Below are 18,533 nucleotides of genomic sequence, written 5' to 3' on the forward strand. Positions count from 1 at the left end.
AGGATGAATGACGTTTCGGGTCGGAACCCCTCTTCAGACTGAAGAAGGGTTCTGACCTGAAACGTCACTTGTTCTTTTTCTCTAGAGATACTACCTGACCATCTGCTGAGTTACTCCAGCACTTTGTGTCTATCTTTGGTCTAAGCCAGGATCTGCAGTTCCTTCCTACACATTTTATAAATAAACCATTAGGTTCCTAGTTGAATGTTACATGTTTTTCCCCTAACTTTCGTACTCATTGTGTTTGATATGGACATCAGTACACTGGCAATCCATTTTATACCACACTCCTACCCAATTCAATGTTCATGTTTTCAGCAGTATTGAGCCCTATATGTGCAGTTATTGGAACTATTTCCGTGGTACTGTAACTCATATGTAGGCAGCAACGAGCACAAGAAGGATGGTGTGGGAGGGATAAAAGAATAAACGAAAGAGGGAGAAAGAGGAAGTTAAACGGAACTGGGAAATAGGAAGTAAAAGGCAGAAGGAAGAGAATGTGAATTGGTAGGGAAAGGGAATGAGGAGATGACGGGTGGGTGAGGAAGCATAGGTCAAATGATGGCTGGGGGAGAGGAAGATAGAAGAGGAAGATGGCTGGGGGAGAGGAAGAGAGGAAGTTATCAGTGTCTACTTTTTGAGGAAAATGTCGCAGGAAGCATTCGGGCAAGGTTAGAGGGAAGATAGGAATAATTGTCTTTCTTCTCCTATTCCACTCAGTTTGTAAGCTGAGAGCATTGCCAAATGCAATTGGAGAACTACCATTAAGCAATGTGGTCGGATGGAAAGGAATCACCCTCGGTTAATGAGGGAATTGGGGATGAATGGATGTGTACATCAGGCACTGGGAGGTCAGTGGAAAAGGACTGGTTGGGTTAAAGTAGATGGAGAATGGAAGGAGAAGAAGCAACAATCTTTCCTTCAATGCCAGCAAGACAAAGGAAATTGTGATTGATTTCAATCGACTTCAGGAAGCAAAGTGGTACACATACCCCTGTATACATTGATAGCACCAAAGTGGAGACGGTTGAAGGCTTCAAGTTCCTCGGAGTAAAGATCACCTGCAACTTGTCCTGGACCAGCCACATCAAAGTAATGGCCAAGAAAGCACACCAACGCCTCTACTTTCTTAGGATGCTTAAGAAGTTCAGCATGTCCCCAATAACAACCATAAAACTTCTACATATGCGCTGTAGAAAGTATTTTATTGGGATGCATCTCAGCACAGTTTGGGAACAGCTCCAAGACTGCAAAAAAATTGCAGAGAATTGTGGGCATAGCCCAGACCATCACGCAAACCAACCTCCCTTCCATTGACTTCATCCATGCTTCACGCTGCCTTGGCAAAGCCACCAAGGACGAGTTTCACCCCAGTCACTCTCTCTTCTCCCCTCTCCCATCAGGCAAGAGGCAAGGAAGTGTGAAAACACACTCCTCCAGTTTCAGGGACAGTTTCTTCCCAGCTGTTTTCAGGCAAATGAACCATTCTATCACCAACTAAAGAGTGGTCCTGACCTACCATCTATCTCATTGGAGAGCCTCAGATTATCTTTCATAAGACTTTACTGGATTTTACCTTGCACTAAATGTTATCCCCCTTATCCTGCATCTGTACACTGAGGATGGCTTGAATGTAATCATGTATAGTCTTTCCGCTGACTGGATAGCACGCAGTCAGAGAGTTGCAAATCTGTGGAATTCACTGCCTCAGAAGGCAGTGGAGGCCAATTCTCTGAATGCATTCAAGAGAGAGCTAGATAGAGCTCTTAAGGATAGTGGAGTCAGGGGGTATGGGGAGAAAGCAGGTATGGGGTACTGATTGAGAATGATCAGCCATGATCACATTGAATGGTGGCGCTGGCTCGAAGGGCCGAATGGCCTACTCTTGCACCTATTGTCTATTGTCTAAAAAAAAAGCTTTTCATTGTACCTTGGTACACATGACAATAAACTAAACTAAAACTAACTAACTAAACTAAAATAGGGACTCAGTACTAGGAGATTTCTAGGAAAATGGAGGCACTTGAGTGAGGTCTAATAGACATGTGATTTGGATCTAAAGGGTTTTCTATCTCATTATAACCATTTGGAGGCAGCGGCATTAGCTGTTGCATAACGGCGTGTGTTGAAAGCCAACATTGTTGTTGACTTTCTCTTTTTGATAATTAAGGATCAATTGTGAATTATAGGAAAGATTAAAATTAATAACTGTGCGATTTACAGCATATTACATCTAATGATTGTTTTCTCATCATCTGTAGAACCATGCACCAAAAAGTTACACGGTTTTTTCCTTACAAAGAAAGTTAAGCAACGGTAAGTAATGGTGGCACAGTGGTAGATTTGCTGCCTCACAGCGCCATAGAGTCTATGGCATAGACCATGGTTCGATCCTGACTACATGAACTGTCTGTACGGACTTTGCATGTTTTCCATGCTGTATCTCTACACTAAAGTTAAAATGTTCAGTATATATTGTAATTATTTCTATTATAATTTGTTTGTTTATATATATATATATATATAAATAAAACTATATATATATAAACTATTATATATATATATTATACTAGACCAAGAGGACCCGTTGGGCCCAAACCTCTCCTGCGTTGGTGCAGCACCCTCTCCTCCCCCTCCCCTCTCCCCCCTTCCCCTTCTCCCCCCTCCCTCCCTCCACCCCCTCCCCCTCCCCCCCACTCCATCCCCCTCAACCCTCCTTATCCTCCTTCCACCCCGTTCCCTCCCTCCCTCCCTAGGAGAGAGATTTAAACTTTAACATGTGAATAACTTTAAAAATATAACACAGATTTCAATGAAACTTCTTCCATTAGCACCCAAGGGATGATGGTGAGTAAGGTGGGCCTAAAATTGTTGCGCTATCGTGTACCGTTTTGGCTGTAGTTCAGGAACAAACAAACAAACAAACAAGAGTTTTAGTATATAATATAATATATATATATATAGTGTAAATATATTATATTCTGTCTCACATCTATTATATTCTGTCTCACATATATAATATTTTATAATATATCATATTTTATAATATATATCATAAAATATTATATATGTGAGACAGAATAAACAAACAAACAATAACAGTGTAAAGACAAAATAATGCCACAATGTGCATGTAGTTCGGAGCTTATTTGGTGGTTGTAAAATTTGCCAGCCTGATAGTTGTTGGGAAGAAGCTGTTGCTGAACCTGGACATTAAGAGTTTGCATACTTTCTTCCAGAAGGCAGGACCGAAATGCCACCGTTGTGTGGGTCCCTGATGATGCTGGCTGCCCTTTTGAGGCAGGGACTCCTTGTAGGGACTTCGATTGTGGGGAGGTCAGTGCCCGTGATGGACTGGGCATCCCAATGTCCAATCTACATGGGACTTTTTTTTATTTCTGTGCTCTACGTTGATGAAAAGTCAATGTATATGGAAAAGTGATTGTTCCACACTCCGCAGCTGACTGCCTCGCCTTCAACATGTTTCTGTTTCATTTTAATTACGAACATCCATGTTATTGATCATCCACCTGAGAGATCACAGGGTAAACCGGTAAAACCAAGGCAAATTATAATGCAAAGCATTCTGAACATCCACTTCACAACCTTTTGAGAAGTTTTCCAATGTTGAGTGGTGCGGATTTTGTTTTGCCTTCGTCTGATGAGCTTGTTTTTTTTTTGTCGCAAATAAAGCAAAGCAGATAGACTGGGAGAATCCCCCCGCATGATGTAATTTTGCAATGTTGTTGTTGTTGTGTGTGTGTTGTGTGTGTGGGGCAACTTCCATCTGCAACGGTGAGGATTCCCAACATTTTAGCGCTGTTACCGGATTAAGAGACAACAGCGGAGATTGGTATTGACTTGCGCCCGTTCCTTTGCGTGTTGTTATAATTGGCTAACTGGGGGTAGAATTTGTCGCAAGGTATCCCCACTTCACCGTGCATTCCCACCGGAGGTTGCATATGTTTCTCTGCACGACATTAACAACGCAATAGCGTACACGCATTTTTGCACAATGCGGACCTGCCAAAGCCTTTTGCGTTGCAATTGCGTGCAAGTAGAAAGAACACCGGGTTCGACGTGCAAGCATGTTTTTATTTGGTCTTTTTTGTTTCTGTTGCAAAGCAGAGGGTATTAGCAAGTCAGAGATCGGGTTGGAGAGAAAGTCCGGTCAATATTTTTTGGCCTTGTGCAATAATTATTAAATAATAATAATAATAATAATAATCCGTCGCATCTCTGCTTGCGACGCCGCGAAACCTCGTCTCTCGGACGCAGCAAAAGTGCGCCGGCCCTCCGGGGGTGCAAATGCAACTTAAAAGAGTCGCCATCTTTGGCAAGGGGAGGGTTTCTTCCGCGTTTTTTTAACAGGAACCCCCAAATAAAGCGCTGGAGTTGCGCACAAACGGCGCCCCTTCTCCCCCTTGGCTGCTGGGAATGGCGCAAGACGAAGCATTCCGTCGCCGCAAGCTCAACTTCAACGAGGAGGAGACAGAGATCCTCATCCGTGAAGTGACACTCAACCAGGGGCAGCTCTTTGGCAGAGGGGACATCAAGACCCCACCAGGGGCCAAAAATAAGATCTGGCATTCAATTCTGGCCAGGGTGAATGCCGTGTCCAAGTGCACCCGGGATATAGGTGACATTAAGAAGAGGTGGTATGATATGTGCCACCGCACCAAGGATAAAGTCATCAGACTGGCACGGGAGGCCATGCAGGACGATCCCCCGCAGCAGGAGCCCGGCCTCCAGACTGCGGCCGGCTACGATGATGCCGCCTGCCCTAGTACCAGCAATGACAGCGAGCCCAGCACCAGTGGTGCCAGCTGGGATGGCGGCACCAGGACGGCCGTGGGCAGCAGGCGGAGGAAGCCCGGGCCTCCCAGCAAGGAGACCTGGCAAGCCAAGCGAGTGCCAGTGCAGCTGTTGCCAGACCGTGCGGTGCAGTGGTCACCGGTCCTGCTCTTCACAGTGGGCCAGAATGCTTCAGAGGAGAGCAAACTGGAGTCTCAGGGGCGTCAAGCCAATGCGGACATTCATGGTGAGTTCGCCTCTCTACACTCCCCTGTTGAACCATTCATGCCGCCAAATGTCCATCTTGGCGTAACCAGCGGAGTAACCTAAGATGGACACAAAATGCTGGAGTAACTCAGCGGGACAGGCCGCATCTCTGGAGAGAAGGAATGGGTGACGTTTCAGGTCGAGATGCTTTTTCAGCCAGGGATTAACCTACCTACTCCATTCCCCAAATGGAATACAATGAAAAGTCATCCCGTGCCTCTGGAGGATAGGGAGTGTGTTGATTAGAGACGGAAACGTAGAAAATAGGTGCAGGAGTAGGTCATTCGGCCCTTTGTGCTGGTCATGGCTCATGGCTGATCATCCAAAATCATTACACCATTCCGGCTTTTTCCCCATATCCCTTGATTCCTTTAGCCCAAAGAGCTAAATCTAATTCTCTCTTGAAAACATCCAGTGAATTGGCCTCCACTGCCTTCTGCGGCAGAGAATTCCACAGATTCACAACTCTCTGGGTGAAAACGTTTTCCCTCGTCTCAGTCCTCAATGGCCTACCCCTTATTCTTAAACTGTGACACCTGGTTCTGGACACCCCAACATCGGGAACATTTTTCCTGCATCTACCCTGTCCAATCCTCTAAGAATTGTATATGTTTAACTCAGCGGGTCTGGCAGCATCTCTGGAAAAAAGGAATAGGTGACGGTTTGGCTCGAGACCCTCCTTCAATTACTGCAGCATTTTGTGAGTCTGAAGAAGGGTTCTGATCCGAAATGTCATCCATCTTTTTTCTCCGGAGATGTTGCCTGACCCTCTGAGTTATTGCAGCATTTTATGTCTACGGTATAAACCAGCGTCTGTAGTTGCTTCCTACACATAGTTAATGAGAAGTTTGCTGCCCATTCTCAAGCATAAGAGTTTTCTGAATTTGCTCGGTACATCTTTTGGTCCTTCTACTTGAGGGTTTCAAATGATTTTCCACCATCTCTCTACATTCTCTTCTCTCCTTCTGTCCATCAGAAACAATAGCCATGCAACCCAATTTCACAGCCCATGCCATTGCCTGTTCTCTACAAGCTTTGACACGGTTTAGTTGAAGTTTGGAACTTCACACTGGGGACATTGCAAATAGATATGTTCTGGGGTCCATTTCAGATTGCCCTTCATTTCCAGTGTGCTGTATTGTGTGGATTGAGAAGAGGGTCACTCCTTCTCCCCTCTCCCATCAAGCAAAGGGTACAGAAGTTTGAAAACGCGTACCTCCAGAATTCAGAGGCATTATCTTCCCAGGCAACTGAACCGTCCTCTCACCAGTTAGAGGGTGATACTGACCTCCCACCTCTTTAAAGACCATCGAACTATCATTAATCGGACTTTACTGGATATTATCTTGCACCAAACATTATACTCATCATCCTATATGTGTATACAGTGGATGGCTTGACTGCAATCATGTAGCGTCTTTTCACTGACTGGAGAGAATGCGTCAAAGAGCTTTTCACTGTTCCTCTTTGCACGTGACAATAAACTAAACTAAACTATTGCTCTGTAATACTAACCTTTTGCACATCCCACTGCTCTTGCATTTCTCATTACTCAGTCAATGTGAAACAAAACACCACTTCATTCAGCTGGACTTTCTTTGTAAGCACAACTTTCAATATACTTTACAATGCGGTCTTACCAACAATCAAAAGTCATGTTTGAAGTAGGGTTTGAAATTTTAAGTTTTAACTTTTGGTTCACTTCAAGAGCATGTCGTCAGTTGTAATTGGAGTAAGCCCTCACAGTAACGGACCACAGGGGGAGGGAGGGGGGGGGGGGGTGTTTGTTATTACTGACTGTCCACTATAACAGAGTGAGGGGGGGGTAAAGTTTAACCCAAGGTCGGGAGAGAAGAAACGCGGTGTTTGGGGGGGGGGGGGGGGGGGAGGGCGGTTAAACCAGTGGGAATTCACAGGCTGGGTAGCTGCAGCTCTCCCGGCCCCACTCACGGTGGGCCAGGGACGGGCCCGGTACTCACGCCACCTTCATGCTGCTCACTCTCCACACTCCCGCAACCAGAAGTACATCACGAGGTGCCATCTGAATCTGGATGGCTCCAGACTTCAGCAATGTACGAAGTCAAACTTAAGTGCTTTTACATAACGTTATCCCCTTTCTCCAAACATTTTTCCCTTAACGTGTATCTGTACACTGTGGATGGCTTGATTGTAATCACGTACAGTCTTTCTGCTGACTGGTTAGCACGCAACAAAAGGCTGTTCACTGTACCTCGGTACACGTGACGATAAATTAACTGGTGGAAGGGGAGGGGCGGCGTTCATTACTATCAGTGTGTCTTTGGCACTGATGCATAATTGTTAAAATTGTAGATTAATTATTTTAATTAAAGATTTTGCAATGGAAGCTGCGGTCTACAACCAAAAACAGCTACATTGAGGTGCGTCATTGTGTGGGGTTACTGTATTCGGGGAAACTGGATAAACAAAAATAATTAGGTGAAAATCGACCAGCATTTGGCTTTAGTTATATATTGCAAGTAAATTAGAGATAATAATAAATTAATTGAAGCATCTGGCTGTATTATCCAAGTATCTTTTCCTGTCATGTCACCGACTAACGTGTTCGATCAAATGTACAAATAAATGTGAATGGCCTGCAATCTATACAGGATACCCACATTTTAAAAGCAATATTCTTAACACAAAACCTACAGTTGATATTCTAATGTGCAGGAAGAAACTCATTGTTACTTTTTGGTATATCTTTCATTCATTTGTTCTATATCTCTCTATATCACTGTCTATATCTCTCATTTCCTTTTCCCCTGACCCTCAGCTTGAAGAACCATCTCAACCCTTGAGTTAGATAGAGCTCTAGTGGAATCGAGGGATATGGGGAGAAGGCAGGCACGGGTTATTGATTGGGGACGATCAGCCATGATCACAATGAATGGCGGTGCAGGCTCGAAGGGCCGAATGGCCTCCTCCTGCACCTATTTTCTATGTTTCTATGTTAACCCGAAACGTCACCTATTTTCTCCAGAGATGCTGCCTGACCCGCTGAGTTACTCCAGCATTTTGTGTCTATCTTCAGTTGATGTTCTAAATTCTTGGTTATAATGAATGAAATGATAATCAAATGATGAATTCAAGCCCTCATTTCAAATAATGGAGGAGAAATGCCACAAAAACAGCATGGAACCTATCACCAGGGATGTATATTGCAAAGACGCAATAGGAAAGATGGATTCTGTTTGTGCACTTCTTTAGGTTAGTTAGTTTATTTGCTAATTTGTTGCAGATTCACACCACTTTTTTTTTTAAATACTTTTTATTCTTGAACTGATGCCAAATTTTCTCAAAATGCATTCTTACCATGGAATATGAAACATTCCCAAAAACTTTGTTCTTAAGTAAATGAACAATATATTGGACTGGATTTACATTTTAAGGAACACTGAGGATAATTTAATTCTACTTAAAACAGGAGCAGGTATATAGTTAATCTCAGCGCCCCCCCAAAAAATGGTCCACAAACAGAACCTCACTGTTGACAAGAATCAAGTGGTTTATTTCCACTGTTGAAGTGAGTGAAATTTGGTATTGAGTATAAGTCCTACCTCCTCCCCCCCCCCCCCCCCCCTCCCTCCACCCTCCTTCCCTCCTCCCTCCCTAGGAGATAGATTTAAACCTTAAAATGTGAATAACTTAAAAAATATAACACCGATTTCAATGAAACTTCTTCCGTTAGCACCAAAGGGACGACGGTGAGTAAGGTGGGCCTAAAATTGTTGCACTATCGTGTACCGTTTTGACTGTAATTCAGAACAAACAAACAAACAAATGAGAGTTTTATTATATAGATGGGCCAAACACAGGCACGTGTGACTAGTGTAGATGAGGCACCTTTTTGGCATGAGCAAGTTGGGTCGAAGGGCCTGTTTCTGTGCTCTATGATTCTCTGACTCTATAAGTTGAACCCATTCAATCATGTATTTATTTTAAAGTATTTACTGCTGCTGGAAGTGTGCTGACAATGCAGTAAGAGCAGCAAGGCTTCTGATACCTGATTAGACTGATGTGCATCTTTCTCTATGGTTGGGGTTATTGTCATTTCATGATTACATTACCGGCATGTGTAGGTTGGGCCGAAGGGCCTGTTTCCATGCTGTATGACTCTATGACTCTGTTATATGTCCAACAGAGACCGTTGTTGAAGTTAAACGGGAAGACCTTGGTTCAGGCATTGATGTGGATTATTCTTCACCAGAAACTGGATCTCCGCCCGTCTCACGAGAAGGAAGTCCACTGCTGCTGCAAAGAAAGAGGTTATATAAGCAGATTTCCAAAGAAGAGTTATTGGGTGTCCAGGAACAACACAATATATTGCAGGGGATTGGCAACGAAGAGTTGCACGGCATCAGGCAGGAACTAAGAGAGCTGCGAGGTGATATTGAAGCTTTGGCCACCACGATAAGGCAGCCCCTGAATCGTCTAGCAGACTGCATGCAGACTCTGCTTCCACTGTTGCAGCACCCTCCCCCATCTCAAACATCGGAGACGACTGACTCTTTCACACAGCACGATGACGAAGACACCTCTGAGACGAACGAGTTAAAATCTCACGGTTGTAGGACTGGGCGAAAAAGAGCAAAGCTGAATGTGTAACCAATACAGGACGCGCTGGAAACGCACGGCCGTTCAGGCAACAATCGTGGAAAGGGTTTTGGCTTTGGGACCCATCCATCGGGACTGGGAAAACGAGAAGAACAATTTTATTTCTAACGGAAGCATCTCGTTCAGGAATACCAATCTCAACGATTGTTTCCAGTTCTGGGCACCATGTTACAGGAAAGATGGTGTCAAGTTGGAAAGGATGCAGAGAAGATTTACAAGGATGTTGCCAGGTCTTGAGGGTCTGAGCAACAGGGAAAGGTTGAGCAGGCTGGGACTACAATCCTTGGTGCGCAGGACGATGAGGGGTGATCTTGTAGAGGTGTATAAGATCATGAGAGGAATAAATCGGGAAGACGCACAGAGTCTCTTGCCCAGAATAGGGGAATCGAGAACCAGAGGACATAGGTTTAAGGTGAAGGGGGAAAGATTTAATAGGAATCTGAGGGATAACTATTGGTGGATGTATGGAATGAGCTGCCAGAGGAGGTAGTTGAGGCAGGTACAATTGCAATGTTTAAGAAACAATTAGACACATGGATAGGACAGGTTTCGAGGGACATGGGCCAAACGCACGCAGGTGGGACTAGTGTAGCTGGGACATGTTGGTCGGTGTGGGCAAGTTGGACTGAAGGGCCTGTCTCCATGCTGTATGAGATGCGCTGTTCTCCTTTACTCTGCAGCAGGACTTGTTCTGACAGCTACTCAGACTTGAAACTTACACTTTCTTCATCCACAGATGCTGCCTGACCTGCTGAATGTTTCCTGCGTTTTCAGTTTTTATTTCAGATTTCCAGCATCTGCAGTGTGTGATTTTCATTTACATTTGAATGTGTAAAGTTGGGTAAGATTGATGGATTTTTGCTAAATCTTATTTTCAACTGGCTTTACTTGATCGCAAAACAATTTTTAGCAATCCATGAAAATAAAATTTAAAAATGATTTCAGCTTGGCTCAGTTTGTGCAAAACTATCACCAGGAGTTTATAAACGTGTAGTTTAAGACTGTGGATTTTTGAAACTACACTTGAACAGTAAAACATGACATTACAGTTCCATTGCCGTTAATTCATCTGCACAGGATGCCCATGAAGTATTTTGGACTTGGATGATTTAGCCTGAGCAGATATTTTTGTAGTGTGAACAAACTCTGACAAGTCTAAATAAAATCCTATTGATTCTGAGCAAACTTTAAGACTGTTTTATGAATGTAGTTCATCCAGAACATTCACAGTGGAAACAATGGCTGTGTGAATGCTTCTCAAATGAGCAACTTTAAACTGGGAGACAGAAGGAATACATTAAAGGAAAATACATATCCCTCCAACCTTTCTTGTCCATGCCTTGGAAATGATTACAGAAGAAAAGTAACATTTTTGCATCCACTGAAAGATACCACTTACTAAACGCATCTGAGGTGAGGTGATAACCAAGGAATACAAGGATGCGAACAGTCGGACTACTAGGGTGGGGGAGAGGAGAAAGAAGGATTGCAGGGGTTAGTTGAAGTTAGGGAAATAAGAAGCTAGTTCCACTGTTCCCAACCCTGTATCCCTTGGATAATAGGCCATTATTGGCTCCACCCTACTTTGGTCATCTGTGGCTGGCCCTGATCTGTGGCTGGCCTTTTCCGACCTCTGGTTCCCCCCTTTTCCCCTCCCCACCCGACTTTCAGTCTGAAGAAGGGTTCAGACCCAAAGCAACACCTGTTCCTTTTCTCCAGAGATGCTGCCTGACCTGCTGAATTGCACCAGCACTTTGTGCCCATCTTCGATACAAACCAGCATTTGCAGTTCCTTCGTACACATGTGTTGTGCCTCCTCTGGTTGCATGGGGAAGGGTTCTTGGGGCAGGGAGGAGCGGGTAGGGTTTGAGGAGCAGACCAGGAGTCACCAAGCAAGCATGTAAATTTTCTGCATTTCCATGGATCTCCACGTTTTAAAAATCCGTTTTCCGCGTTTTTTGCAAAATTTTCCGTGTTTTTCACTTTGCCAAAATCGCGTTTACCAACGGAGAAATCGGATCGCGAAAAAGAAAGCGAAAAAAAGAAAATAAATGATGTATAGACTTGTAATGACCGTTTTCTTATGACTCTTTCTCTTGCAGTGAATAACCTATCATATGCACCAGATAAAGCACGTGTAAAACTGCTGGGAAATGAGTCTAGTCGTACATTTGCTCTAGACTCGGTGAGCGTGCGCTTCTGCAGTGCAGCGGGGCCTTCGCAAGCAGAGTTTCGCGAAATTTCTCCAGTGTGTCTGTGCGTGCTAGCTTTGCTTAGATTCTTGAAAGAAAGTCCTGATGGATTATGGCTGCCAGGGATCGTAATTTTGTAGAGAGAGCTCACGTTTAGACAAGGAATCAATCGATGCAGGCAGAAGTGACCCACTCGTGAAAAATCACTGGAAGTGGGAATGGCTCGATTTCGTCCACCAAGAAACTGGACAGAAATTATCGGACAGTATAAGGCTAATAAAAAAACCTGGCTTCGCCATGTGTGTACTGTGTGACAAAGAAATTAAGTACGGAGGTCTGGGCCGTTTAGCGCTGGTTGACCATGTTGGAAAAGAGGCATACAAGAAGATATTGCAGCTCAGAAAAACAAACACATTGCTCCCAGGTCAGAAGCCTCCACTGTCTAGTCAGAGTACCACATATGGAATACATCCTTTTTTCAAATCACAAGCAGTAAAAGCGCCACCAAAAAGTATGGTTCCAGAACCAAGAGTTTCTGCACACAGAGTTGCAGCACCTGAAGCTACAGTTTTGGGATTTAGTGCAGACCACTCGCTTAATTTCACGCTGGTTCCAAAAATTATATAGTTATCCAAACAGCTATCTAAAGGCAAAGCTGCCTTAGATGCATTATCTATTGATCGCACATCAGCCTCGTACAAAACAAATCACGGAGTTGCAAAATCCTTTACCGAGGAGTTGATTGAAGACCTCAAGTCAACACACTTTTCAATTAACATAGATGAGGCTACCCAGTGAAACAAACAAAAGAGTTCTCTCGATTAAAGATAGTTCGAAGGTCGCCAATGAGGTAGATGGGAGGTCAGGACCGCTTCCTAGTCGGTGAGAGGATGGTTCAGTCGCCTGATAACAGCTGGGAAGAAACTGTCCCTGAATCTGGAGGTGTGCATTTTCACACTTCTGTACCTCTTGCCTGATGGGAAAGAACCTCGAGTCCATACTGGACTTTATCTTGCACTAAACGTTATATTCTTCATCCTGTATCTGTACACTGTGGAAGACTTGATTGTAATCATATATAGTCTTTCTGCTGACTGGATAGCACAGACCAAAAATGCTTTTCACTGTCCATTTAACAATAATAAACTAAACTAAACTAATAAGGCTATCAATTTGTTATTTTGTGTTTAAATGTATTTCCCAATTTCGATACCAGAACCTATCCCTTTATTTTCCTTAGATGTAAATCTTTGAGTTACTTTGTTTCAACGACTATCTTTTTCTGGACTGTAACCTTAATGTAACTGGGAATAGGTGGTTTGTGTTTGTGTTCCAAGGCTGCAACAAGCCTTTGTAATGACCTTAATTGCCAGCCACTTAAACCTGTGATTTTCCCTTCATTGCATCTGGAACAACTTTTTCCTGTGAATTATAACCATTGCAACATGAATCATTGTGCGATTTGCAAACTTTTAATGTAGTCACCAAGGCAGAAGACAAAATTGAAATTAAAGAGCCAAATGTTTCAGTCTGAAGAAGGGTCTCGACCTGAAATGTCACCCATTCCTTCTCTCCAGAGATGCTGCCTGTCCTGCTGAGTTACTCCAGCTTTTTGTGTCTATCTTCACATTCTTGAAACCTGAAATCAAACATAAAATACCAGAAATTCTTTACATGCCAGACATCATCTGACAAGAAGTAACATGAGTGTTTACAAGTCATTGAAAATGTCAGAGAAGATCATTTACACTTCAGCCACCTCAGCCCTAAGGTTCAGAATTGCCTCCCTGAAACTGCACCTTTTCTATTCTACATTAAGATGTTTCTTAAAGCCTGTGCTAATCATGGCATTTGGCTAATGTAAAGTTTTATTTGATATGCCCAATGATCAATAAATAAGATGAAGGAAGAAACAAAGAACTGCAGATGCTGTTTTTACACAAAAGGAACACAACATGCTGGAGTAATTCAGACACATTCAGTCTGTGGTAAGGTCCTGACCCGAAACGTCATCTGTCCATGTTCTCCAGAGACGCTGCCAGTTTTTCCAGAACTTTGCCCCTTTTTTTAATACTTAAAACGATTTCCAAGAGGTTCTTTAAATGTAGATTGATATGATTGTAGGAATAAGTAATTTATATGTATTTCATCATTAATTCTTAGCATATTTCATTTTTTTGCATTTTGGGAAAGTTCTCAGTTCATGTATTCTGTATGTTAAAACAATTGTGAATGTGAGGATAGGTTGTATTTTTACAATTGAACATACAATTGAACACATTTACTATGAATGTGACACCTTGCAACGAGGCAACCATCTGTGTGCCAAAATAATATGACCTACAAACAATTTTCACTTTTTAAAATTACATTGTTGGGTTGGTGCAAAATGTATTATTGCGGTTGTATCTGGAATCATTGTTAAAGGTCATTTATATGTAAAACAACTCAAGAGTCAAGAGAGTGAAGACATAGTAGAGCCAAGAGAGTTTAGCTGTTATATGTACCGACAGATCAATGCAGTTCTTACTTGCATCAGCTTTTAGTTTAGTTTAGAGATACATCACGGAAACAGGCCCTTCCACCCACCAAGTCCGATCCGACCAGTGATCCCTGTACACTAGCACTATCCTACACACTAGGGATCATTTACAATTTTTACTGAAGCCAATTAAAAACCTGTGCAGGAAGAAACTGCAGGTGCTGCTTTATACGAAGATAGACACAAACTGCTGGAGTAATTCAGTGGGACAGGCCGCATCTCTGGAGAAAAAGGATGGGTGACAGTGAGAACGTATAAACTCCGTACAGACAGCACCCCTAGTCAGGAACGAACCCGGGTCTCTTACGCCTGTAAGGCATTATCTCTACTGCTGTGCCGCTGTGATGTCTGCCATCCTTAACAGGCTTGAAAAGGCAAAACATATAGGCAATATATAACAAACAAAAAAAAACAAGGAATTAATAACCTGAATACTAATGCTCTACTCTCAGTCCTGAGAGGCATTTTAGGATATTTCCTGCCATATTATCTTCCCTTCACCAAATCAGAAAGTGAACCTTTTCATGATCCCTGCAAGTACCACTGTGCAACCCAGAAATTTGTTTGATTTTCATTCTTCCATGGGGTATTGTGGCCTGGCCAATACCCCAACATTGAGTCTCTGGCTACAATATGTTGAGCAGCCCATGTTATGCACATGCCCAACATCAGACTCCTGAACAGACTCTGCCATGGGAAGAGATTAGCAGTGAGTCAGAGGAATTACAGGGAGTTACATGGCAGCACAGTAGTACAGCAGAAGAGTTGCTGCCTCACAGCGCCAAAGACCCGGGTTCAATCCTGAGTACTGGTGGCCGTCTGCTCGGAGTTTGTACCTTCTCCCTTGCCCCCGTGGGTGCTCCGGTTTCCTCCCACATTACAGTAGATGTGCGGGTTTGTAGGTTAATTTGCTGCTGTAAATGTGTGTGGGACATAGACCTAGTATAAGGGTGATCAATGGTCAACGTGGTGGGCCAGAGCACCTATTTCCACGCCGTATCTGAAAATTAATTCAATTACTCAAGGATGTGCTTAAAGAAATGTAATATCTTATGCAATAAGATTTTTCCGAAAGGATTGATGTTATGCAATTTCACGCACAGCATAATATGATAAACAGACACACAAAAGAAATATAAATAGGATACCAACACTTGTGACATGGTGTGGTAACATAGTTGTATCCACGTGATAACATAGTTGTTATTTAACAGAGCTAATAGTTTAGAGGCATGGACCAAGATCAAGAAACATAAGTTCAAATGTTGTTACTGCAGCTAAAGAACCTACATTTAGTCAATGAAGCAATCTGGAATTTAAAAGTTAGCGAAGGAGGGAGGGGGGGGAAGCGGAGGAGGGAGGATGGAGGTTTGGGGGAGGGGGGATGGAGGGGGGAGGGGAAGGGGGAGGGGGAGGGGGAGGAGGGGGGAGGGGAAGGAGGGGGGAGGGGAGGGAGGGGAGGGAGGGGAGGGAGGGAGGGAGGGAGGGAGGGAGGGAGGGAGGGAGGGAGGGAGGGAGGGAGGGAGGGAGGGAGGGAGGGAGGGAGGGAGGGAGGGAGGGAGGGAGGGGAGGGGAGGGAGGGAGGGGAGGGGAGGGGGAGTGGGAGTGGGGGAGGAGAGGGTGCTGCACCAATGCAGAAGAGGTTTGGGCCCAACGGGTCCACTTGGTCTAGTATCCCTCTAATCCTGGCCTTTCCATGGAGCTGCCTAAATGTTTCTTAAACGTTGTGATAGTACCTGCCACAAGTACTTCCTCTGGCAGCTCATTCCATATACCTACCACACTTTGTGTAAAGAAGTTGCCCCTCTGGTTCTCAGATCTCCTATTCTGGGTAAAAGTCTCTGCATTTATCCTATCTATTCCTCTCATGATCTTATGTACCTCTACAAGAGCAACTCTCATCTGCGCTCCAAGGAATAGTCCTAGCCTGCCCACTCTCTCCCCATTGCTCAGGACCTTGAGTCCTGGCAACATCCTCGTAAATCTTTTCTGCACCGTTCTAGCTTAACAGCATCTTTCCTACAACAGGGTGACCAAAATGGAACACAATATTATAAATGGAGCCTGACTAATATTATGTGCTACTGTAACATGACTTACCTGGCAGGGGAGACACCTTGATCACTAAGGAGGTTTTCCCAGGACGAGTTGGATTAGCTACAAACCTAATGTTCTTATAAGAGCAGTGTCTGTATTGGATCATTGGCTAGGAGCGGAGGTCAGGAACAGGAGACTGGTTTAGGGGTGGATCCATGCTGGTTGGGTAACCAACCTAACACCCTTATCCAGGTGGGATGGCAGCAGCAAGTGGAGCTGGAGGGCAGGGTATCCGGAACACCCTGCGAGTATCGGTGAAGGACCTCAGGGAGGGGACCCCTTTCTCAAGGGACCTCTTCATCAAGAAGGTGCTGCTGGAGGCCTGTGGATTCAAGGCCGGGGACATCTTCTGCCTCCAGGACTTCCAGGTAATGGATATTTCGACGTTACCTTCCAGAACCCGGCAGGATGGCAGAAGATGCTGCAGGACTTCCGTGAGAAGGGGGACGAAGCCCCGCTGTCGCTCCTGAAGGTGCAGCCGCTCTTCACCCTCCCCACCCAGAGGGAACGGATGATCACGGTGCACATGTTTAACCCACATGTGCCCGTCGTGGATGTCCTTACCTTCCTTGCGCGCTATGTCGAAGGGGCCGGGAACTGTGTGGACATAAAGGACTTGTTCGGGATCTGGACGAGCAAGAGGCAAGTGAAGGTGAAGCTGAGGGTGGCCAGGAAGGGATTCATCATCCACCCTCCCTCGGTGTTCGCCATCGGAGGGAACCAAGGTTACATGACGTACGCGGGGCAGCCCAGGGTGTGCAGGAAATGCAACAAACCTGGGCACGTGGCGGCAGAATGCAGGACAGTTGTCTGCAGAAACTGCAAGTTAGAAGGCCACGAGACAAGGGACTGTAAAGAAAGTAAGAGCTGCAACCTGTGTGGGGAGGGAGGCCACCTTTACAGGGCCTGCCCTAAAAGAGCAAGCACTTATGCACAGGCGATAAGAGGGGCCGCTGCCAACACCCCCAGGGTGGTCGAGACGTCTCCTACCACGGCAAAAGCCCAAATAGGAAAGGAGAGCAGGGGCGATGACAGCTCGACTACCTCAAGCTCCCAACCGCCCGACAGAGCCCCCCAGCCCCCTGCCCAGGAGGGCGAGTCAATGGAAGAGGGGGAACAGGAAGAGGAGGATTGGAAGTTGGTACAGTCGAGGAAAACCCTGAAGGCTCTGCGCACCGAGAAAAAGCCGGAGGGAGCAAGCAAGCCCCAAAAAAGAGTCCTCCCCCAGGACCCAATGGGCCCCAGCTCCGGGAGACCGGGAGCATTGCAGTGGCCAATGGGCCCCAGCTCCGGGAGACCGGGAGCATTGCAGTGGCCGATGGGCCCTAGCTCCGGGAGACCGGGAGTGGCACAACGGCCAATGGGCCCCAGCTCCGGGAGACCGGGAGCAGTGCGGTGGCCAATGGGCCCCAGCTTCGGGAGACCGGGAGCGGCACAACGGCCAATGGCCCCAGCTCCGGGAGACCGGGAGCGGCACAACGGCCAATGGGCCCCAGCTCCGGGAGACCGGGAGCAGTGCAGTGGCAAATGGGCCCCAGCTCCGGGAGACCGGGAGACCGGGAGCATCGCAGGGGCCACGCCAGAAAATTCACCCTGTGCTGAGGAAGCCACCAGCCTGTACCACTACCTGTGCCACAAAAAGGTGCTGGAACTCACCCAGACGATGTTCATGCGGGAGGAGAAGGATGGCCTGGAACTCTAAAGGACAATGGAGCTGAAACTGGCATCCTTAAACGTGCGCAGTGTGAAGAGCACTGCGCGATGTGTCAACGCCTTGCAGTACCTGGCCAAGGTAAAGGCGGTTGTGACTTTTTTACAAGAGTACGGGCTGCCACACCTTCGCTGCTATCGGAGGTAGTCACGATGGTGGCCCCACGGACTGTCGGTATGGTCGGGGGGCAATGATTGTCGTGCGTCCGGTCTGGAGATCTTGCTGCGGGGAGGGGGCTTCACCATCACTGAGGTAAGGGAGGTGGTGGGGGGGCGTCTCCTGGTGGTGGATG

General features: G+C 45.5%; 1 protein-coding gene across 1 annotated transcript; it reads left to right on the forward strand.

The window, feature by feature from the left end:
* Positions 1 to 4,331: 4,331 nt before the first annotated feature.
* On the forward strand, positions 4,332 to 10,646 carry LOC144603788 (uncharacterized). The gene is made up of 2 exons (XM_078417491.1): positions 4,332 to 5,041; positions 9,227 to 10,646. The coding sequence occupies exons 1-2, from the start codon at positions 4,438 to 4,440 to the stop codon at positions 9,688 to 9,690; spliced, it is 1,068 nt and encodes a 355-aa protein (XP_078273617.1). The 5' UTR covers positions 4,332 to 4,437; the 3' UTR covers positions 9,691 to 10,646.
* The last annotated feature ends 7,887 nt before the right edge of the window (positions 10,647 to 18,533 follow it).

Source organism: Rhinoraja longicauda, chromosome 21 (assembly GCF_053455715.1).
Source record: "Rhinoraja longicauda isolate Sanriku21f chromosome 21, sRhiLon1.1, whole genome shotgun sequence".
Lineage (NCBI taxonomy): Eukaryota > Metazoa > Chordata > Chondrichthyes > Rajiformes > Arhynchobatidae > Rhinoraja > Rhinoraja longicauda.